Source organism: Pongo abelii, chromosome 22 (genome assembly GCF_028885655.2).
Source record: "Pongo abelii isolate AG06213 chromosome 22, NHGRI_mPonAbe1-v2.0_pri, whole genome shotgun sequence".
Taxonomy (NCBI): domain Eukaryota; kingdom Metazoa; phylum Chordata; class Mammalia; order Primates; family Hominidae; genus Pongo; species Pongo abelii.
The window spans coordinates 36,237,958-36,262,487 of NC_072007.2; the positions used below are offsets into that span (position 1 = coordinate 36,237,958).

A 24,530-nucleotide genomic window follows, 5' to 3' on the forward strand; every position below is an offset into this window, starting at 1 on the left:
CAAAAAGAAACAAATCATTAACAAAGCCTGGCCCATCGAATTAACAGACTCATGATCTGCTTCCTAACTTGCACTGAATTGCTCAATCTCTGTGTTATTTCTTGGTGTAATAACTAAGTGAGTATAAAATACAGTTCCTGGAGACAGATGACTTCTATATTTTTTTGAGTAGGAGTTCTGTGTCTAGTATTTAAGTGCTGCTTATTTTCATCTAATTAAACTGCACTTTTTGATCAACCAGAAAAGAGTTAAGATGCCTTATAAAGCATATAGGTACAAGGAATAAGGAGGAAAAAGGAAACTCTTGAATTATCAAATGTTTAAGAATCTAGTTTTCTACACTCTCTTCGTCAATTACATTGTGAGTAAATTACACTGTAAGTAAATTCACCAGGTGAAATCTTCTTTCTAATGCCCAGTGTTTTCATTTTATGTCTCAAATTACGCACAGCAATTATGCATCACCCTCAAATCATGCACACTCAAATTATGCATCACACTCAAATCACACTCAAATTATGAACAGCAATCAGTATGCTCTTAGGACATTCATTTTTGACCATATATTACATAGATCTCCAGAATCTTCAGTAATTATCCTTACTTTCTAAGTTTGCTGTTGGATTTTCTTTGAAACATTCCTTTTAACCTTTATAAGAAGTCATCAGAATGTACATCAATATTTGTCCACAATCTCCACAGACAATCTCTATATCCTTATTTACAACCTGCCTACCGATGAATACACTTGTGGAAAACATCTAGATGTAAGATATCAGAGCAAAGAACTTAATTTCTGCAATGACTGGTCATATAAAAACAACAACTAGGAACAGACTAATAACCAAGTTAGATTAAATATGGAGTATGACAGTTTCCAGAGGAAAAGAGCACGATACCACATAAAACTACTCAATTTTTTTAAATAAAAGGTTGAGGTAAATTTGAGGTTTGTGACAAAAGAAACATTAAACATTCGTGATCAGACTGTTTCCTCCAGTTTGATGTAAGCAGAAAAAAAGCCTTCCCAATTCCAATTCCTCTACTATCACCAAATAAGAGGAGTAGTTATTGTAGAAAAGTCTTTTTTTTTTTTAAAGAAATTAACAAAATGCTGCAGCTTCACATTAGATTCCTTCTTCTAGAAAGTCTATGTGAAGAAACACACAAGGCCCCAGTTCATGAGAATCATCTATGGGATATAGGAAAGTAAGAATTCCCAGATCCGCTACTATAGGCATTTTTAATTCAGGAGTCCTGGGACTAGCCCGGGAATTTGTAATTTCAATAAACACCCTGGGTAAATTCATTCTGAGGCAGGGAACTCAAAAATACTGCTCCTGTAGTGTCAGTGCACAGAATGTAACTGCAAGAGTCCAAAACACAGTACAACACAGAGTGGCAATGTGCTGAAGAACAAGTCTGTGTATGCGACCTAATAGGGGCATCCTCTTTTTCTTCCCTCAAGACCAAGCCCCCAATCAACACCAGCCCGACGGCCGGCCGGCTCACCTAAGCAGCGGTAGGGAATCACAAAGTGGGGATGGGTCTTGCACTGCTTGCGGCCCCGCTTGCACCAGTTCTGGATGGTCACTGGTTGGTTGGCTTCTACCACGTTGGTGATCTGCAGTTCAGGGTAGACCTGGGAGAGCACACAAAAAGAATCAATTGTTACTTGAGGCAGGGGACGGCATGTACAAGCAACTAACAAGCCTCCACTGTAAGGTACAGGTGGAGCGTCCCTTATCCAAAATGCTTGGGACCAGAAGTGCTTTCAAGGTCTCTGACTTTTTCCGATTTTGGAACATCTGCATTATATACTTACTGGTTGAGCATCTGAAATACGAAAAGTCCAAAATCCAAAATACTCCAATGAGCATTTCCTTTGAACATCATGTTGACACGCAAATAGTTTTGGGTTTTTGAGCATTTCAGACTCTGGATTTTTAAATTTGGGATACTCAACCTGTACCCCTATCCCCTAACAGTCAAGCCTGCTCTACCTCTGACCAAGCTAAAGAAATTCAGTAGAAAGAAAAAGATGCAAATGACAAGCATCTAGCCATTTCATTCAAAATATTAAGCAATGCAACTTTTAATTTATTGCACTCATTTAGACTTAAAATATTATTTTTCCAGGGGAACTAAAATAGAAACGAGGGGGAAAGGAGGATTCTTACAAGCATGGGGTGATTTTTGATGTGAAACAAATTGGTGTAGGATAATAGTCTGTAATGTCCTAAACAAATGTTACAGTAGATGTGGCTGGGGATATTATGTTTAGTAAAATTCAACCTCCTCCTATATCTCACTAATCAGACAAACATTTTACAGGTTATGACACATAGAAAACTTTCTATATAAAAATCCTGCTCTTATTCCAAGTAATTTACATGAAAATAATTTATCAAAAAGTTATCAAGGGTGTCATTTAGATAAAAATAAACTCATGAATTCTCTTTGCTCCTATAACTAACTACAGCCCCTTGCTTTGATTACTGTTGTGAAAACATCATGGTGTTGAACTGAGCACTTAGAATGAAATGTGAAACTCGATCAATTAAATCACATTTGTGAAATATCAAACCACTTCTATTTATTGAGTAGAGATTTGAAAGAAAAACATAAACATAAAAATCTATTTCGAAAATGTGCATTCCCTTGCATAAGTCTTGCATTTCAGCAGGGTGGCTGTTTTGCCAGATAAATAACAATGAATACAGAAGTGACGGTATAAGCAAGGGAATGATTAGAATGCTGGGCCATGCAATCTCAAGTGGCAAAAGTGAGAACATGAGGGGAAGAAGACACAGGTAAAAGGTGGTAGGACCAGTGGAGTTTGAGTCCACCGATCACACTCCAGGGGCTAAAGAATGTGTGGCGTACAGGACTAGAGAAAGTGAGGTGGTAATAAGTAGTACTTGCAGAGTCAGATAATTGAAATTAAAATTTTGGAGGAGTTGCAGTGATTGCTCATTGCAAGGAGTATAATATGACCATTGTAAGCAATGGATGATGGAGAATGATGAAAACAAGGTCACTGGAGGGATGGGAATCATGAACTGACAAACTGGAATATTGGAAGGATCATTGAGATCAATATTAGGATCACTTAAGAATCAGCAAATGAGCAGCTACACCGGATGACAGCAAGGCAGGAGCTAAAATCTTCAAAGTCTGAGTGGTGAACATTGATGAGGTAGAAAGAAGTCTGGAGATGACCAACAGGTGAAGGAGCAAAGTGATTTGTCTGAAAGCATGCACTTCACAGCTGAGGTGGGAGAGGCTTTTAGGGAAGAGAAAGGAAGAGTGGTTTGGAAACAAAAATGAAGAGGAAAAGAGGACATTCCTACCTCTAGGGGCAACGCTCTGAGGATTTTGAGAAAATAACTTCGACCTGAGAAGGCTACAGGAGAAGTAGTGCCTTCCTTGGAGGGAGAACAAGGTTTCTGAGCAAGATAACGTCCATGGGGAGTTAGACAATACACGGAATTTCGCTTATGATTATCCACAACATTCAGAGGCCTTGGCAAATCTAAATTAATAATCCCTTATCTCTGAATAAAAGTAACTGAATCAGGTTGAATTTACTGCTTCCATTTTAATAAGGCAGTAGGAAAACTATGCATGGGCTTGATGTCAATTGAGCGTGACTCAATCTTTGTCTAAAAACTTGACATTTTGTTCATCATGGAGTTTTGCATTAATTTTGATTTTTAAAAATATTACATTAAAAATTCTCAATCTCAATTCCTGAGTGCCTTGTTTACCTCACCTTAGTCCCAGACTCCAAAAAATCAATTAAAAAATAAGGTACTGTGAATGAATAAATAACACTGTGGGGTACACACCTAGACAATGGAATGTTAATTCAACACTAAAAGGAAATGGGCTATGATCCCATGAAAAGACATGGAGGAACTTAACTAATATTGCTAAGTGAAAGAAGCCCATCTGAATAGGCTCCATACTATATGACATTCTTCCCACTATATGACATTCTGGAAAAGGCAAAACTACGGAGACTAAAAAGATCAGTGGTTGCCAGGGGTTTGGGTGGTTGGGGGCGGGGGGAGGATGAACAGATAGAGCACAGAGGATTTTTAGGGCAGTGAAACTACTCTGTATGATACTACAATGATGGACATATGTCATTATACATTTGTCCAAACCCAAAAAATGTATACCACAAAGAGTGAACCCTCAGGGAAACTATGGACTTTGGGTGCTAATGATGTATCAATGTTGGTTCATCGATTGTAACCAATGTGCCTCTCTGTGGGGGATGTTTATAATAGGAGAGGCTAAGCATGTGTGCAGGTAGCAAGTATATGGGAAACCTCTGTACCTTCCTCTCAACTCTTCTGTGAACCTAAAACTGCTCTAAAACCGTCTATTTTAAAAACAAAAATTTAAAAATAAGGTATCAATCAGTATAGCAGCAGGGGATAAATTCAGTGGTAGAAGTGCATGCTATGAGAACACACCAAAAAATCTCTAAATCAGAATCCTAGGGTGGGTGTTGAGAGAGTTATTCTTGAAACCACTCACATTAACCTAGCTCCAAAGGGATCCAGCTGTTAGTACTTCTCTTTATTTTACTTTGTTCTTAAGTATCTTAATATCTCAATGCAGGCACTTTAGATCACAGAAAATGCTCAACTTAAAAATGCCACTAAAAATGTAATATTCCCATGGCTTTTTTGTGGCTTTTTGTACAGGAATATAATTCTCCCACTGTCTTTACTTGTTTATTAGATCACAAAGCTGCGGCACTCATGAGTCATAAACTGTATGACACTTGAGAGTCCACCCCGAGGGACATGACTTTATGTGCAGTAAAGTGTGAGTTACTGCATTTTTCTAAAGGGTTCTAGCTGCCACTTCAGTGAAAGACAACCCTGCTGAGAATTTCCTCAGGAGTCATAGGTGTTCTATAAACCCAGTAGCAGGCATATTCACAACATGGTTCCCTCTATACAATTTAAAACCAACGAATTGTTTGTAGGGTACAAACTGATTACCAGGAGAAAAGGATCTCTTTTTCATGTTAGTTGCACACCATCTTCAGATTCCTATGGTAATAGTTGGTGCAACAGGGCAGTAACTGATTAGGTTGACTATTTCCGAGTAGGTAGAATTGCAAATTGACAAATTAAAATACAGGAAGATGGGGCTTTTTCCTAAAGACTAGTACTAGAACTTTATACACTGATCAGCCAAACACAGAATTTACTTCCAGTTCCCACCAGGAAATCTAGGACATGCGTGTTATTTTCTGTGCTTCAGCTTCTCTCTGTCTATAACACCGACAATGACAATTGTTAATATGCAGATAGATGTGGAGATTATAAAATCTGAACCAGGCTGGACACAGTGGCACACATCTGTAATCCCAGCACTTTGGGAGGCTGAGGCGGGCGGATCACGAGGTCAAGAGATCAAGACCATCCTGGCCAACATGGTGAAACCCTGTCTCTACTAAAAATACAAAAATTAGCTGGGCGTCGTAGCGCACGCCTGTTAAGTCCCAGCTACCTGGGAGGCTGAGGCAGGAGAATCACTGGAACCCAGGAGGCAGATGTTGCAGTGAGCTGAGATCACACCACTGCACTCCAGCCTGGTGACAGAGCGAGACTCGCTCTCAAAAAAAAAAAAAAAAATTTAACCACATAAAGCCCATGCATAGTTTTCCTACTGCCCTATTAAAATGGAAGCAGTAAATTCAACCTGATTCAGTGACTTTTATTCAGAGATAAGGGATTATTAATTTAGATTTTCCAAACATAATGCAATTTTGCTGTTACAACATCAGGAGGTTTATTTAAGGGGGAGAACATTAGCAATCAAGGTAACAAAACTTCTTCTGAAGCACAGCAAGACCCTTTAGATAAAGCGATTGCCACATGCACAACCAACTCCCAGCTCAGAAAGCAAACAACGAAACAAAACAAAAAAAGAAACAAACATGTTAAAATTTAAAATTCCAACAAAAACTCCCAGTATCATTTATTAAATAACCCCAGTAAACATCCAGAGAGGAAAAAATATTTATATAAAATACAAATATATAACTCATTTATAAAGATATAAATATAAATATAGTTCAACATTTTAGACAAGAATAAAAATTTAAATAATCAGAAACACAAATGTCCTTGTGACTAGATTAAGTTCCTGATTTTTATCATAATTATAGTAGTCCTCCCTTATCTGTGGTTTTGCTTTCCATAGTTTCGGTCCAAAAATATTAAATGGAAAGCTCTAAAAATAAACGAGTTTTATTTTTCTATTTAGTTAATTTATTATTATTTTTTTTTTTTGAGATGGACTCTCACTCTGTCGCCCAGGTTGGAGTGCAGTGGTACAATCTCGGCTCACTGTAACCTCCATCTCCCAGGTTCAAGCGATTCTCCTGCCTCAGCCTCCTGAGTAGCTGGGACTACAGGCACCTGCCACCATGCCCAGCTAATTTTTGTATTTTTAGTAAAGATGGGGCTTCACCATGTTGGCCAGGATGGTCTCGATCTCCTGACCTTGTGATCCACCCGCCTTGGCCTCCCAAAGTGTTCGGATTACAGGCATGAGCCACCATGCCCTGCCTGTATTTAATCTTAAGAAAGAGACTGGGTCATCCTGTGTTGCCCAGGCTGGTCTCAAACTCCTGGCCTCAAGAGATCCTCCTGTCTTGGCCTCCCAAAGTACTAGGACTACAGGCATGAGCCACCATGCCCAGCCAACAATAAGTTTTAAATTGTGCACCATTCTGAGTAGTGTGATGAAATCTCAAACCCACACAATCCAGAAAGTGAATCATCCCTTTTTCCAGCATCTCCATGCTGTACATGCTACCTGCCCATTGATCACTTGATCATTGCACTTGTGTTCAAGTAACACTTACTTGACTTAATAATGGCCCCAAAGCGAAAGAGCAGTGATGATAGCATAGTGTCATAATTGCTCTATTTTATTATTAGTTGTTGTGAATCACTTACTGTGCCTAATTTGTGAATTCAACTTTATCACAGGTATGTACATAGAGGAAAAAAACATAGTATATATTGGGTTTGGTACTATCTAAGGTTTTGGGAATTCGCTGGGGGTCCTGGAAGGTATCCTCTGCAGATATGGGAGGACTACTATAATTTTAAGTATCGGTTCAATGTTTTAGTATTTTCTTTGCAGCATCTCAAATCTTACATAGGAAATAAAGATAGAAGTTCCTTAAGCTGTTCAATTTGCATGTGTTTTCCAAAACATACATGTATTGCTAATATGACAAGCAGTGCAAGTAATTTGCTAATACGGCAAACATTAGCAAATCCTAACTCTCATACTCCCCTTCTTTTCTAAAATGCTTCTTAGGTGAAACCCAATTCCGACTATTTTCTTGATTTTCCTTTTTAAAAAAGGACTTGAGCTACTTATACTTAAAGCAGAAGCAAACCCAGAACTCTGTCAGCTAGTAGAAAAATAAGCTGTCCTCAATTCCTACAAATTTTCCTCAATTATAGCCACACAGAGCATTTGCTGTATAAATACATACACTGTGTTCCAAACACACTCTTACCTAAGATCCCTTAGACTACACTTCAAATGCCTAAGCCCATTAGGGTCCCCCTACATGGACAAACCTCCTCTGCACACAGTGAAATAATGCTAACCCCTCTTAGGGAATGTTTTCTGGTATTTATCAGTGTGCCTCACATCGCTATTAAGTACATATCTGTACTGCCTGCCTGGCGAAAAGAAGCTTTCCTCAAGGGCAGAAAACATAACACGGCATGCTATAGCCTCCCTGTGGAGCCCCACATCCATCATCTTTGGCTTTCAGACTATCAGGAGGCTGCTGACCCCCAACTCCTTTTATGTGGTGCTCCCACCCTCAGCTCTCTGAAGAAGGACTCATTAGTGACTGTATTTCAACTCTGCAGCGCCATCCCTATAGCTTATTAGAGCCGAAGAAAACCAAACTGTACGTAGCATTCTCTCCCTCAAGGGCTTTCATGAACACACAAAGGCTGTCGCTAGATAAGGAAGAAACTTGACTGGAGGTGAGGATAAGTCTGAGCCACAGGTGGCGTGTCAACACCCATGGGTGCATGGTTGCTTACACCTATAGTCCCAGCTACTCGGGAGGCTGAGGTGGGAGGACAGCTTGAGCGAGGAGGTCAAGGCTGCAGTGAACCGTGATCACGTCACTGCACTCCAGTCTGGGCAACAGAGTGAGACCCTGCCTCAAAAAAAACCAGAAACAAAATGTAACAAAAAAACAAAGAAAGCCCCCCAAAAAACCATGGGTGGACTCAAACTAGGCATCTGGAAGAAGCAGTTAGTCCAGGAAAGGAAAACAGAAATACCCAGAGAGACAAGGGAAGATGAGCAACAGACAAGACTGGATCTGGCAGAGACCAGATCTGACAGGGACCGCCTGTGTGCCCTCTAACTCTTGTGAGTCTTGGGATGTGCATTTGAATTCTAGGAGATGCCTTGTCCCCTTCAAGAAGCCCTATTTCTAAACATAAGCTACTTTAGCAGCTTTATGCTCTTTCCAATTGAACCAAAGCTAAGAAAAAGGCCCGGCTTGCATGCTAGTTCACTAATTCCCACCACATGATCCCCTCAATCTCTGTGTGCAGACCATTCTATCCTACCACTGCATCCTCCACTTTCCTTGATCACTTTATCTGATCCCTGACCACTTTCTACCTCCTATTCTGCTGATGGGCTGTCTGTCCTATTAGAATATATAATCCTTGAAGGCAGGGACAATATGATTCATCTGGTGTTCCCTCAACAGTGGCCAACCCTGGGATAGCACAGTAAGTGTCTGATAAGCATGTAATTAATATTTCCGGTTAAGGTCAGAATCCATTCAATCGGGGACTTTCAGTATATATTAAGTTCCCTTTGGGTATTATAAACCTATCTCTTAAATAAGACTCTAAATAGTTGTCGGATTATGGGCTTTTGAGGAAAATGAGTATCTCAATGCCTTTCAATATTGTTCTTCCAAGTAGATATGACAGCTTATACAAATCATAGCATCTGCTATAAGAAGCAGTAGATTACTGTAAATAAGCACTCAGCTGAGGAAGACATTTAGGAAGAGTGACAAGTTAAGCTCTCACTTGGGTTAATGTGGCCCATTCAGTTAGTACAGGAATCTGAAAAGCAGCCTACCTACCTGGTTATACAGCCATGTTTTATCATTGAAAGTGAATGCATCAGTATCAGTACATGAAATAATTTTAAGAGTGCATAGGCCGGGCACGGTGGCTCATGCCTATAATCCCAGCACTTTCGGAGGCTGAGGCGGGTGGATCATGAGGTCAGGAGATCGAGACCATCCTGGCTAACACGGTGAAACCCCGTCTCTATCAAAAAATACAAAAAATTAGCCAGGCATGGTGGCAGGCGCCTGTGGTCTCAGCTACTCGGGAGGCTGAGGCAGGAGAATGGCGTGAACCCTGGAGGCAGAGCTTGCAGTGAGCCGAGATCGCGCCACTGCACTCCAGCCTGGGCGACAGAGCCAGACTCCATCTCAAAAAAAAAAAAAAAAAAAAAAAAAAAAAGAGTGCATAAGAAATTCCAAATCCTAACAACCAGGAAAGAGGGAGAACAGAAACAATCTTAGATCTTATTATATTAATATTTTTATATATAATAATTATTATTAATATTAAAAGCTTATCATTGGTAGCCTAAGTAGTTTTGTCTACTGAAGAAACACCTTAAAACCTGGTCACCATCAGAATGTTTTGTTCCACATTTTAAAAATCTGAAGTCTCTCTTCTCCTATCTCTCCAAGTTGGAAATATATTGATCTCAGACAAGATGACATTTAAGTTGCTAAATACGTAAAGCAAGAAAAGACATTGATGATATTTAAGAAAGCCAAGAAGAGAAATATATATATTAAAAAAAAACTTTGTAAAGCCATATGTTGTCAGAATCCTACAGAAACTTTGTCTCTATTCCCAAAGGGCAAATGGAGAACCTAAAAGTCTCTTTTGTAAACAGGCCACCTAAGACAGGTGATTAATGCCAAAAGTCCTAAAATGACCAAAGGTATTTCAAAAACACAAAATCAAACATGGCTAACAAAAGGCTGAAAACAAAGTTAATGAACAGAGTAAATGGAATTGGAAATTGCTACTAATTCTGAAAACAGTTTGCCTACTTTTCTACTTAGTCATTCCATTTTTAAAATTCACCTTTAGCCAAATTCTCAAAGATATTTCTTTTTGAAAACACTAAAAATTATGTGGTACCAATAATATGTTTTAAATATACTAACAAAACGTCAGTGAGTAACATGTGTTGCTTTAGCACATCTTAATTTAAAAGTCACTGAAAGAGATGAGCTGAAACCCGCGTGTGTTTTGCCAGGATTGCTGGAGAACCTGAATAGTTAAGAAAAAAAACCTGCATTCCAGACTGACTCAGGAACAAGAGTGATTAGATTTGATCATTACTGCAATTCAGTGACAGGTAGATGGGAGGGTTCATTTTACTATTCTTTCTACTTGTACATATGCTTGGAATTTTGCATTTAAAGCACTGAAAATTTAAATAAATACATTTAGTCCAGAGGAAACAGCCAATTTTCTAAATTTATAACTGCCTATGAAAAAGGAAAAAAAAAAAACCCAACACCCAAATTGTGTCTGCATGACTGCAGCTAGCATATATGAATATATACATGAAACAGAGAATCAAATGCTCTATACCAAATTGTTTCAGAGATAGCCTATCTTGTATATTTTCATCTTCTGAAAGCTTTTGCATACCAGTCCCTTTTTCAAAGAACATACCCAAGAAGAAAGAAAAATGTCGTAACTGAGGGTTTCCTAAGTACCAGACATCACTGCAAATGTTTTATGTGTAGCACATCATAATCCTCTGAGTTAGTAATTACTCCAATTTATTTAAGATGAAACTAGAACAACTAAAATCGATGCCATTTCTAAGCATCCAAAGAGTATATTAATTATAAAGTTTAAACTACTCGGACTTAGGTATATAAACCAAGACAAAGCATGTCCTAGACAATATATACTTCTGTTTCTGGATTTCAATGACATTCTTTAAGTTTTCCTGGAATACAAAGAAATATCACATCTTAAACTATTCTCCACAAAAATTCTTTTAATAATGAGGAATACTGAAAATAGAATCTCTAACTTAATTGAGAAAGAGAACTGGAAAACGAAAACATTCTCTGCTTGCAACTTAATGAGGCGCTGAGAGGCAGCGTGCAGCTGATGAAACGCTACTGAAATAATGGGAGGTATCAGCGTGCTATGTTTCCAAATGATGGCCTTATGTAAAAGCAAAGGTGGTAAAATGGGGCAGGGCGTTAGAATATTTCCCAATAATCTGGCCAAACTCTGCTTCTGACATTCTATATAAATATATTGTTATATCCACACTTTCATACTCAGAGTTGGAAAATCCTGTCAAAGAACTTTGTTTGATAGATAAGCTATTCTAATTTCAAAGTGCTGAATGAAAAACAAATTGGGGGCAGGGGTGGGGAAGAGATGGGAGAGAAATCAAAATAAATAGGACAGGAGACAAATGTGAAAACACGAGCAGATGTGTACGTAGCCTAGATTTTCCTATTCTCTCTTTCAATGTAGGGCTAATTTTCTTATTTTAAAATATCCAAACTGGCTTCAACTTTTTAGCCCTAGAAGAAATCCTACAGTCAGTAAAGCAATCCTTACATTTATACAGACCAGAAATGCATAAAATATATCCATACTCACATATAGACAGCCTGATCCCTCTATTCAAAAACTGTCTCACTCAATATGAATTTGAGATCTTTCAAATTCCAAAACCACAATGTATACATGCCTATGATTTGTCAATTTTCAGCCTACAAGGGTGAAGGGTGCCCATAGCAAGGTAATAATGGTCAAGAATGTACCAGACCTTCTACCATAGGATAATGTATATAGTATACCTTTCAACTTGGTAAGATTAAAAAGACCACCTCTGTTGTTTGCTTTTTATTTAATTTTAATTTCATACAACTGTAGAATGGAAAAAGAAAGGCTGAGAAACAATTCTTGTCTGGGAATCCCATGTTCAGTTATGTATTTTAGAGGAGAAAGTTGGGCAAAGGAAATGGTTTTGCTCAACTCATCTAACAGGCAGTTTTTGCTTTGTGCAGGCACTGCTGCGCTTTGTTTGCTGATCCTGTTAATCTATAGACAAAGCAACTGTTCATTTAAAGCCAGAAGGTTAAAGAGGCAGAGAACAGATAATGTTAAATGGTGGAAAAGAAAACAGGAAAAAGAGAAAATACCCGTAAACCAATAAAAGAGATGACAAAGCCACGTTCGCCTAACTTTCCCAATTGGAAATCTCTGCCTGCATTTGAGGCTTAACCTGTTCAAAGTTCCCTCCAGAGACCTGCCCCGCAGTGTAAGTTACCAGAGACATCAACACCTTCAGGAAGCCCCTAGCCCCTAGCTCCAAGAAGTGCACTGCTGCATGTTATTAATAGGAATAGAGAGGCTGGAAGAGCCTGTTTCAAGTTATCTCTCTTTTTTCTTTTTTTTTTCGGGATGGAGTCTCACTCTGTCGCCAGGCTGGAGTGCAGTGGCGTGATCTCAGCCCACCGCAACCTCGGCCTCCGAGTTCAAGCAATTCTCCTACCTCAGTCTCCCGAGTAGCTGGGACTACAGGCATGCGCCACCATGCCCATCTAATTTTTGTATTTTTAGTAGAGACGGGGTTTCACCATGTTGGCCAGGATGGTCTTGATCTCTTGATATCATCACCAGCCCGACTCGGCTTCCCAAAGTGCTGGGATTACAGGTGTAAGCCACGGCACCCGGCCCAAGTTCTCTATTTAAAAGAGGAAGAATAGTATGGGGACTCATCCAATTTCTTATTTAACTGACAATATGTAACTTTTACAACACTTGCCTGTGTGTTTCTATCATAAAGTGAGGACATGTTTTAAGACCGTGAGGACACAGTCTAAGACTGAACAGGCAGCCTTCCTGGACTGCTCGGGTGACAAAGAGCAATGATGCCCTTAATACAGCACCTCAGGGTATCATGAATGAGGGGATGGACAGGATGATCTCCCACAACGCTTTTCACACTATTATTTTGTAATCTGAATTCCTTCTCTCCCCAATCTAACCTACTCTTGGAAACAAGCTAATTTTTCTAAAAGTGTCTTGACCAGAAAGCATTCGTGCTAAAAATCTGCCATAGCTTCCACTTATCTCCAGAATAAGACCCTTTAATTTGCAACCTCATTCTACCTTTGCAATTTTCTAAATTTTCTTCACAATTTAATTGTATTAATAGATTTATAAGGTCCTAATGGGCCAAGAATGGTATCCCGCCACTCAGCAACACCTGACACAAAAACCTAACAGTGCCCAATAAATATAGACTAAATTTGCCTGTATTAAATTTGGGAAGAAATAGATTCTTGAGATGTAGAATTGAAGTACACTTCCTTTATTCTTCTGGAATCCCAAAGCCTTTGGTTTAAATAAAACTATGTGTTTTTTTTTTGTTTTTTTGTTTGTTTGTTTTGAGACAGAGTCTCGCTCTGTCGCCCAGGCTGGAGTGCCATGGCATGCGATCTCGGCTCACTGCAAGCTCCGCCTCCCGGCTTCACGCCATTCTCCTGCCTCAGCCTCCCAAGTAGCTGGGACTACAGGTGCCCGCCACCACGCCCGGTAAATTTCTTTGTATTTTTGGTAGAGACCGGGTTTCACCGTGTTAGCCAGGATGGTCTTGATCTCCTGACCTCGTGATCTGCCCATCTCGGCCTCCCAAAATGCTGGGATTACAGGCATTAGCCACCGCGCCCAGCCAAAACTATGTTTTTTTAAAAAACTTCATTTCATCCCAAAGAAACAGGACAATAAAATCTAACAATTCTAATTTTTAGCCCCTGGTTTTAGAATATGTTTCAAGGGGAATATTATTTTTGTTTTGTTCTATTTATATTTATAAATTCCTCAGGCCAAAATTTTGGTACTATAATAGTTTATTAAAGCAAGTGGCCACTTTATGCTGTTAAATGATGAATAACTGCCAGGCACGGTGGTTCGCACCTGTAATTCCAGCACTTTGGGAGGCCAAGGCAGGTGGATCACTTGAGGTCAGGAGTTCAAGACCAGCCTGGCCAACATGGTGAAACCCCATCTCTGGTAAAAATACAAAAATTATCCAAGAATGGTGTGGGCACCTGTAATCTCAGCTACTTGAAGGCTCAGGCACGAGAATCGCTTGAGCCCAGGATGCAAAGATTGCAGTGAGCCAAGATTGCACCACTGCACTCCAGGCTGGTTGATGGAGTGGGACTCTGTCTCAAAAAAAAAAAGCGCATGAATAATTGACGTAGTCGTATTCGAGTTGTTTCCATAACGCTACAAGAGATATTTTTTGCTTCTTGTATAAATAACAGAGGAAAAGCACTGTTTTCTATCAAAGAATGCCAAAAGAAAATAAAAACAGTCTGCTGTGGTCATCTATGATTCACACAAACTACCCTAAACACTAAACAAAAAGAACAATATAAGGATCTTGCATGTTTAATGTGTTCGGAAGCATACTTTGTAATATTACAACCAAATATTTTAAGTCATACTATGGATTTATGACTTTACTATTGAGTTATCATGGCCTTTGCATTTGAAGTGGATAAAAATAAACTGAAGGCAAATCTGGACTATGGGCCAACATTCCGCCAACTCTTGCCTAAACATGTCTTTAGAGTTCTGTCGATGGAAGGCTGCGCGCGGTGGCTCATGCCTGTAATCCCAGCACTTTGGGAGGCCGAGGCAGGTAAATCACTAGAGTTCAAGACCAGCCTAGCCAACATGGTGAAACCCCATCTCTACCAAAATACAAAAATTAGCCACATGTGGTGGCATGCACCTGTAATCCCAGCTACTCAGGAGGCTGAGGCATGAGAATCACTTGAACCCAGGAGGCAAAGGTTGCAGTGGGCTGAGATCATGCCACTGCACTCCATTCTGGGCAATGGAGTGAGATCGTGTCAAAAAAAAGAAAAAGAAAAAAAAAAAGAATTCTATCAATGGAAAGAAATGGTCTCTGCAAAAGGAAAGTATAGGCTCCATTTTATGGGAAGCTCTCTCAGCATAAGCTGGATACAGAACTCCTGCCCATACTGCTCCAATCTCTGTGCCAGAAACTGACCATCCACATTTACCTAATGATGACTAGTGTGCTCCAGGTCAGAGCTAAGTGTTGGATAAAATCCACTTTAAGGCATGATCCCTAGAAACATTAGTTCTCACAACACTTTGGGTCTGTAGGGCTTTTGCCTACAGAAGCCACAGTAGGTCTCTGTCTTAGCTCAAAATGCTGCCTTACTGTGAATAGCTTAAACAACAAAAATGTCTTTTGTCACAGCTCTGGAAGCTGGAAGTCCAAAACCAAGGTGCCAGCACGACCAAGTTCTGGTGAGGCCGCTCTTCCTTGCTTGCAGACAACCACCTCCTCGCTGTGTCCTCATGTGACTTCTTCTTTGTTTGAGCAGGGAGAAAAAGGCAAGCTCTTTGTTATCTTTTCTTATAAGGGCACTAGTTCCATCACGAGGGCACATACTCATGACCTCATCTAACAGTTATCACCTCCCAAAGGTATCATCTCCGAATACCATCATGCCTGGGGTCAGAGTTTCAATATCTAAATTTTGGGGGAACACAAACATTCATCCCATAACAGTCCTCGATACATACTTGAAAAAAAAGGGGAAAAAAATCTCAAATGGTGCTAACACAAAATATTTTTTAAATGCATTGAAAGGCAGGTATTTGACTGATGACTAGGCAGAAGCAAAACTATTATGATTGGGAAAGAGGAAAGAATACACAAGCACAAAGAATTTGGAAGACTTGGGATTAAACAAAGACTCAATTTAAACCATAAGATCCAAGTTATCTTCTCAATCAAACTTTACAAGGGTTTATAACCAAGAGCAAAGATAAAAGACTGTGTTTTTACTTTTTCTCTTGAATCTTGCTCTTGACCAAAAACTGGATCAAAGAAATCAAGGGCAAAGAAAACACTATGAATGATAACAACAAAACAACCCAGTAACACAAAATACAAATTCAGAGAAGCATGAGACTATGAAAGGAGCAGAGTAGATAATTCACAATCAAAGTTATGTATTTATCATCATGTTAAGCTAAGCACCAACATGTATAATGCAAAGCAATCCTTTGGAAAAACAAATTAAACAATGAGTTAAACTGGTGAGCAAAAAGCCAAAATGACGTGACGGTGATGAGTTCTGTTGGTTTTGTTCTATCCTAGGACCAGACTGCTAACAGCCACCTCAGACTTAGCCAGCTAGCTATCTCTAAAATATTTTGGTCATGAGAGACACAAAGTGAGAACACAAAGTAAAAAATTCATCCACCACTACTGGGAGAAAAAAAAATCGTTAAATGGGTAGCTCTGTTAATGGTAACTAATGGTTTCCACGCATTTTTTTCCGAAAAAAAAAAAAAAGAAGAAGAAGAATTTGCCCAATGACAGATACCAGAATGCCATGAATTTTCATGGTGCTGAATCAAACACCCATCAACCAGGAATTCTATACCTAATGAAGCAATTGTTCAATAATAAGAAAAACATTGTTCAACAATAAGAATGATTAAGATGAAAGTCATCCAACAAAAGGGAATCAAAATATTAATATAATACAGGGTTTGAGATGATCTGATGAATAGACTAGCTGTAAACAATGAGTCCAGTTAAAGACAGACCCTATGAATGAGAATTATGGTAACAGAGGAGACGGTAAGATTATAACTTTGAAAATATAAAAATAATACAACTTATAAAACCCGTGAGAAAGAAACATGGTAACATTGTGAGAGTATTCTTTTCCTTGCTCTTCCTAGCAATGAATCCATCAATACTGTTTAAAAAATAAAAACATGAAGTTAAAAAAAGAAAGGCAAAATGAACACTTTCCAACACACACACGAAAATCCAAGCCGCAAATGAGAACTATTCATTATTTCTAACTATAAAAGAAAAACACCAGAATAGCTACAATGTGGAAAGTGGCAGGAAGATCCTGAAATATCTATAAAGAATGTTCTAGAGAATTCAAGATGCACAATTTGATAGAAAATGTCAACACTGTCTAAAACTTCTGAGTGAACTTCTCTCCCTGCCGCCTGCTCAATACTCCCCAAAAAGCCACTTAAAATCCTAATGCATGATGCACTCCCTCACCTCTCCCTTTCCAGCCTACAGGCCTTTTCTAATCCATACCCACTGTGTTGCAGCACTGGGGTCATTCTTCTATTTTGCCCATGCCATTCTTCATCCCTCTTCTGGTAACAGCTCCTCTTCCCACATCACACCGCCACACCTACAAGGCCAAGATGGGCTAGTCCTGATACTGAGTCCCTACAGATATGGTGGCGGCTCCAAGGGTCGATGTGTAACTCAAAGCAGTGCCAACCAGAAGCACTCCCTGATAATGCCTATGGGCAGAACAAAGTTGGGATGCCAAACTGGGACTAACACTACCAGAGGTCGTGGCTACCAACGTCCCTGGTCTCCTCGAGGATGCCCATCTTAGGAGGAGAAAAGGAGTAAACACACAGCAGGAAGGTAAGCAGAAACAAAAGAGACCCTAATGGGGAAATTCTAGGCAGTACTGACTCTCGGTTCCAGCACCTAGTGATCTCATTTCTGTGTACATTTTTAAGAAATTGGGTAAGCATCCCCCACACTACGATCCTTCCCATCAGTGGGAGAAAATATTCTCCATATATAAAATACAAATTGTTTAGGGGGTTTTTATCACCTGGCAAAAGAAACTACCTAATTAACCCACCTTTACTATCTCCCCATTCTTCCTCAGAAAAGGAGATGTTCCCTCCCCTTTCCAAGACCCAGCCAATCACATATCCACTGGATCTCCTTTCTGCCTAGTTCTTACAGAACTGAGTACTATAGTTATAGCTTACTGTAACCTTGTACTCCTGGGCTCAAGTGATCCTCTCACTCAAAGCGCTGGGACTACAGGTCTGAGCCACAGAGCTCAGCCAAAACCTAGTTCTTAGAGATACCTGCAACTAGTGCTTAGGATGGATATCAGTCCTCCCCACAGTTTAGTTTAAGCTTCCTTCTGCCCAAATTCCTTCCATGTAAAAAGCAAAATCACAAAGCCTTTCCTTTTGTCTTCAATGACCTCAAAGCTTTTTGCCTCTAGGTCTTTCTTCCAGGAGTCCACAGCTGACTCACCATTGACCCACGTTGTTTTTCCTGCAACGGACTGCAACTTAACTTCTCCCCATGCTATTCCACAGGGTTAACAATGACCTTTTATTTGCCAGATCCTAACAATGTTTTGTCACACACACACACAAATGTCCAAAAACAAGGTATGAGCAAAAGAGATTCCTGGGTGTCCTAGCAGTGAAATGCAGGTGTTGTCTTTCAGACCCTGAGGGTGGTGGGGAAAGGATTATCTGATTCTACAGCATGTTCCTCCGGTTGACTTGCTACTAAAGAAGCTATTTTACGACTTACACCCTTAAAATTCTTACACCTTTATTACTTACATCCTTACAAGCTATTGTGCACCCTTCCAGCTTTGTAAAGATGGATACTGCAGACACCTCATAGCAATGCAAGTGTTCCTGTACCATGGAAATAATTTGACGATATTCCAGATAATTCCAGATGATTCCTGTTCATAGCCATGCAACTCAAGTGTTCTGGGGAAGAAATTTTAAATCTCTCCAAGTCAAAATGAACCATTTTTCACATCTTTCACTAATGAATTGAATAAAATATTTGACATGTGTTCAGTCTGCATGACAGACATGATTTTACCTTGTCAAAAACTACACTTCAACTGCTTTCCGTTTGCATCATGCTTGCACTCTTGCTTTCCCCTCATTTAGAAATTCACATGGCTTGACTTCCAGCATGTAACACCTCCTACTTCCTATCCTTTCCCTCTGGCCACTGCTCATCTCCCTCCAGGGGGAATCAATCGTCTCTCTTTGTTTGCCTTCAATGTTGCAATTCCCCAAGGTGCTTTCCTTGGGTTCTTCTCCACAGGTGTCACTGAGTGGGTAAAATAAGTGCAAGTACTTAGCATAGTAGCTGACCCTTTGTGAATGCTCAGTGCTGGTGGTATTAGTGTCACTGTCACCATGTAGTTTTTAGATTGCTAAAATTATGATTTTACAAGCTTTTCTCCCCCTTTAAAGAATATGCCCTGTGTTCTGTTCATCAACGCACCCTTAGTATCCAAAGACGTATGTCTGAGTAGGAAGAGAGCACCACAGGGCTCTAGAAAGGCATATAATCATCTTACATCAAAATGTATTTAATGAAAGATGTATTTAAAAGGACCCCAAACAAGCCTTGTTCCCTGACTTGCAACATGCAGTGAAGTTCTGGTTGAAGGTATGGAGGGACTCCTCATTTCTACCTCCTCCTCCCACTTGCCAGATCTTGGGATGTAAGACCCTTACAGCTCAGAGTCACTGGTGGCTTGGGATAGCACAGAGAACAGCACTGTTCCACGGAAATAGAACGCAACTGCCTATGGAACCTCAATTTCCTCGCTGCCACATGAAACGTCAAAAGAAACAAGTGAAATCAACTTTAATCACATAGTTACAACTCAGTAACATTTATGATGTATTTAACAACATATTCAAAACGTAACTATTTCAATGTTAAATCTATATAAAAATGAATGTGATCATTTTACAGGTTTTCTCACATTGTATCTTTTGAGATACGGTATTTATCTTACACTTACAGCACACATCAGTTTCCACTAGCCACATTTCAAGTGCCAAACAACCACTTGGGGCCAGTGGCTACAGTACTGGACAGCACACGGCTAGAGGCTGCAGCATGGCAGTCTCTGGGAGGACGAAGATATATGGTAGGGGACATAGTGATAAAGCAAGAGGGTGATTTGTTTAAATGCAAATCTACAATCACTCTTCTTCTTTGAAAAAATAAAGTCTAGGCCGGGTGCGGTGGCTCACACCTGTAATCCCAGCACTCTGGGAGGCCGAGGAGGGTGGATCACAAAGTCAGGAGTTCGAGACCAGCCTGGCCAACATGGCGAAACCCTGTCTCTACTAAACATAAAAAAAATCCCGGGCGTGGTGGCAGGCGCCTATAATCCCAGCTACTCGGGAGGCTGAGGCAGGAGAATCGTTTGAACCCAGGAGGCAGGGGTTGCAGTGAGCCGAGATTGCGCCACTGCACTCCAGCCTGGGCAACAAGAGCAAGACTCTGTCTCAAAAATAAAATTAAAAAAAAAAGAAAAAAAAGAAATAAATAAAAAATAAAGTCTAGTGACTTCCTGTTGCTACAAAATAAAACCCAAATCCATTAAAATGGCTCACAAGGTATGATGTTTTGGCCCTTTCTTACTTATGGCGCCTAATGTTGAAGAATCTGGCTGGTGTATATCATCCGACAAGACTTCCGTGGGTGGGTGGTAGGCAGAGGACAGATGATACCAGAATTGCAAGAGGAAGGTGACAGCAAAGGGCTAATTCTCTCCACTCATGGTGGCCACAAACAATCTGGTAAAGTCCAGAACTGGGAAGAACCACTCTGTGCTTAACCCTTTGATACAGTTTGGCTCTGTGTCCCTACCCAAATCTCATGTCAAACTGTAATTCCCAGTGTTGGAGCTGGGGTCTGGTGGGAAGGGATTGCATCATGGGGGTGGTTTTAATGGTTAAGCACCACCCCTCGAGTGCTGTCCCCTGACAGTGTTCTCATGAGATCTGGGTGTTTGAAAGTGTGTAGCACCTCTCCCTTCACACTCTTTCTCTTTCTTGCTCCAGCCATGTGAACATGCGTCTGCTTCCCCTTCACCTTCTGCCATGATTATAAGTTTCCTGAGGCCTCCCCAGCCATGCTTCCCGTACAGCCTTTGGAACCATGAACCAATTAAACCTCTTTTCTTTATAAATTACCCAGTCTCAGGTAGTTTATTATAGCAATGTGAGACCAGACTAATACACCCTGGGACCAACAACAGGCTAAGACAGAAAGTAAAGCTACCCAGGCATTAGTAGGATCTCTAAGTGAAACGGGAAAAGAGGGGTGTTCCTGGGGTCAAGAAGAGTAATTTTTGTATGGCCACCATACAAATGTGAAAACATCTGGTTATTCATACGTGAAACTAAGGGAGGAAAAACTTAGATGCAAACTATGACACATGTATCAAAATAGTCGATTCACCAGAAAAGGACAATTTGGTCAATGTCATAAACTAAATTTTAATTCTAGCCTTTAAAAAAAGTTTATTTGACACTCAGAATACATAGTCTGTATGCATATATCAAAAAAGGGTATCAAAAACATATAAGTATGCAGAGTTCCGATTTATAAAATTTATAACTTATCTACACAATTGTACTACAAGAACTCTTCAGCAGAATGTGAATATTATTTCTAAAATTGATACTTTATAAAAGTCACACCCAGGCAAAAGCTGATTTATTATCAATCCATACTTAGTAAATCAGTACACAGAACGTTCTTGTAAAAATACATATAATGGACCATACGCGGTAGCTCATGCCTACAATCCCAGCACTTTGGGAGGCCAAGGTGGGTGGATCACAATGTCAGTAGTTCGAGACCAGCCTGGCCAATATGGTGAAACCCTGTCTCTACTAAAAACACAAAAAAATTTAGCTGGGCGTGGTGGCGGGTGCCTATAGTCCCATCTACTCAGGAGGCTGAGGCAGGAGAATCATTTATACCCAGGATGTGGAGGTTGCAGTAAGCTGAGATTGCACCACTGCACCCCATCCTGGGTGACAGAGCAAGACGTCATCTCAAAAAAAAAAAAAAAAATACATATAATGAACTTAAGTATTAGTGATTTCCACTATTCATCATTTCACATCACGGTTCATACTCCTTTCAAGATAAAAATTACTTAATATGTAATATATTGTGATAATGTAGATGCTTTTTGCTTCTCAAAATACCAATTAGTAATTAGAGATTGTCCTTTCTTAAACAGAGTGCTATCAAACAAATTAAACCTTTTAATAATAATTTTAGCATTTACAATTTAAAATAAAAGGATCTCAATAGAATAGTAATATTAATTCAACAACAAACATTCATCACCCAAGTAGGCTAAAGAAAAATTTCTAGTACAAAAAGGATTACAACAAAAGAAAATGTTGCCAGGCTATCTTGCTTTGCCAACAAGCATAAGACTAATTACTTCCAATGTTCTTAAGATGCAGTCACATGTAGAGATAACTATCTAAGAAGTGTGAGATAAAATGCCTGGAACTCCAGCTATTTTAAATTGAATAAGAAAGGAGCACCCTGTATAGTAACAGCAAAAAGACTACAAAGAATTAAACAAAAATGAAGATCTCCATTAAATGAGAAAGGATGATTTCCAGGATATAAAGTTAAGTTTAAAAAAAAAAAAAAAAAGCAAAGTGCAGAACAGTGCACTTTGTATTTTTTTGGTACAAGAAAGGAAAAATATGTATTTTCTTTTGCCAAAAAAATAAATCAGGAACAATGAAAATGTTTATCAATAGAGAATGAGTGAAAAGTGAGCTTTCCGAGTATATTTCATAGAACACGATAGTCAAAAAGTAAAATTAATAAGGGAGGAAAAAACTAAACTATAATAGAATATATTATATATATTCTATTATATATATTCAGATATAAATGAACTAAAATATATATCAAGCTGATAACAGAAAAAAATTCTAGCACTTTTAACCAAAAGACCTTGACTGTAGAGCCGTGGTGAGATACATACTAAAGATGAAAGGAGTGCGGAGGGCTGAGCATGGTGGCTCATGCCTGTAATCTCAGCACTTTGGGAGGTCCAGCCAGAGGATCGCTTGAGCCCAGGAGTTTCAGACAGCCTGGCTAACACAAGGAGACCCCATCTCTACTAAAAATTAAAAAAAATCAGTCAGGCCTGGTGGCATGTGCCTATAGTCCAGCTACTCGGGAGGCTGAGGTGGGAGGATTGCTTGAGCCCAGGAGGTCTAGGCTACAGTAAGCCATAATCTTGCCACTGCACTCCAACCTGGGCGACAGAGTGAGGAAAAAAAAAAAGTGCTGTGACATCTTAAACTTTACTGTTTAGTGATGGTCATAATATGACATCATAATTTTTAAAACATTTATATGTGTATCATAGGGTAATGCAAATAAATATATTAATGGTATGGTGAATCATTAGGAACCAAGATTTTTACTGTAGGGTTAACATACTGATGCAAAGTATAAGAAGTTAAATTTTTTGAAAACAAATGCATGTGATCCAACGTCAACTGCTAGCCACCAGACAGGACTTACTTCTTGGCAATACTGCAGGATGCCTTCCTTGGTATCAATGCAGGTTTTGGTCCCTGATGGATCTGAATCCCACTTCCCATTCTGGACATTCATGTGCATGTTCAGTCTGCCACAGAACATGGCAATCTGGGGTTCAGCCAGCAGGCCAGCATTGCCATCAGTGGGTACCTGAAAGAAGAAGCTTCAGTTAGTTATAGAATCCATAGATCCAAGGCAGAGGCTGGGGGGAAGAACAGGGATCAAAAAGAGTTCTATTCTTGCTCATTCTTAATTAGGAATCAGCCCGGTCTTCAACACTCCTTTAGATTAAGTGCTATGCATGATACAGACATTTCTAGCCACCTATAAGATAGTGCTTTCTTTTGTACTAAAACAGAGAAGGAAATTACCAATACCGAAAGGAATTTATTCATGAAAAATTTATACATTTTCCCATATGAGATTTTGTGGTACCTGCTGAAAGGTTCTGACAACAAAATAACATGTTTTTCTATAATAAATATAATCACTGTGGAGGCTACCGCATTCTCATAATAAACTCCACTGACTCACACAGAGCACAATGCCTGCCAGGCCCTGCCTGATGACCAAGCCTGAAAGTAATATTGTGTGCCACCTCTGAGCACTGAGAGCAAGCATGGCGTTGGTAGTTAGCAAGTGACTGTATTATGATTTTGAACAGAAAAATTCACTGTAGAATTCACCATCCACAAATATAACTGAGTATGTTGGCGATTCCACCTGGTTTCCCCCAGAATATTCTCTGGTTATCACTCTCAGCTCTTAAAAAGACTGTAAAGAGTGCTGGTGTCCCCTCTCCCAACCATCTGCAAGGAGCCAACATTTTCTCATTTGGAGCTCTGCATAGTGCCTGCTGGGTAGTAAGTAAGGGGTCCTAGCTATTACTATTGCAGGCAATAGACCACTTCACAAAAATAACTTCATGAAAAAGGGTGCCTTCTGTATTTTCAAACCCTTCTGTGTACAGGCATTACCTTTACAAAAATATTTTTAAAAGAGAAAATGGAAGTCCTGAAATATCTGTACTATGTCACTTAATAGGTTTTGGTATCTCAAAAAGAAAAAAAAAATTCAGCAAGAAATGAAAAATACATCCACAGGAGTAAAGGTGTTACTTAAACCAA

At 39.6% G+C, this 24,530-nt stretch overlaps 1 protein-coding gene across 6 annotated transcripts in view; it reads right to left on the reverse strand.

The window, feature by feature from the left end:
* Positions 1–24,530, reverse strand: part of APP (amyloid beta precursor protein) — a 282,485-nt gene that overhangs the window by 199,622 nt on the left and 58,333 nt on the right. For all 6 annotated transcript variants that reach the window (XM_024239221.3, XM_024239223.3, XM_024239220.3 and 3 more), the window contains 2 exon segments: positions 23,386–23,553; positions 1,513–1,642 (listed from right to left, as the gene is read on the reverse strand). In XM_024239221.3, coding sequence (XP_024094989.1) covers positions 1,513–1,642; positions 23,386–23,553 — 298 coding nt within the window.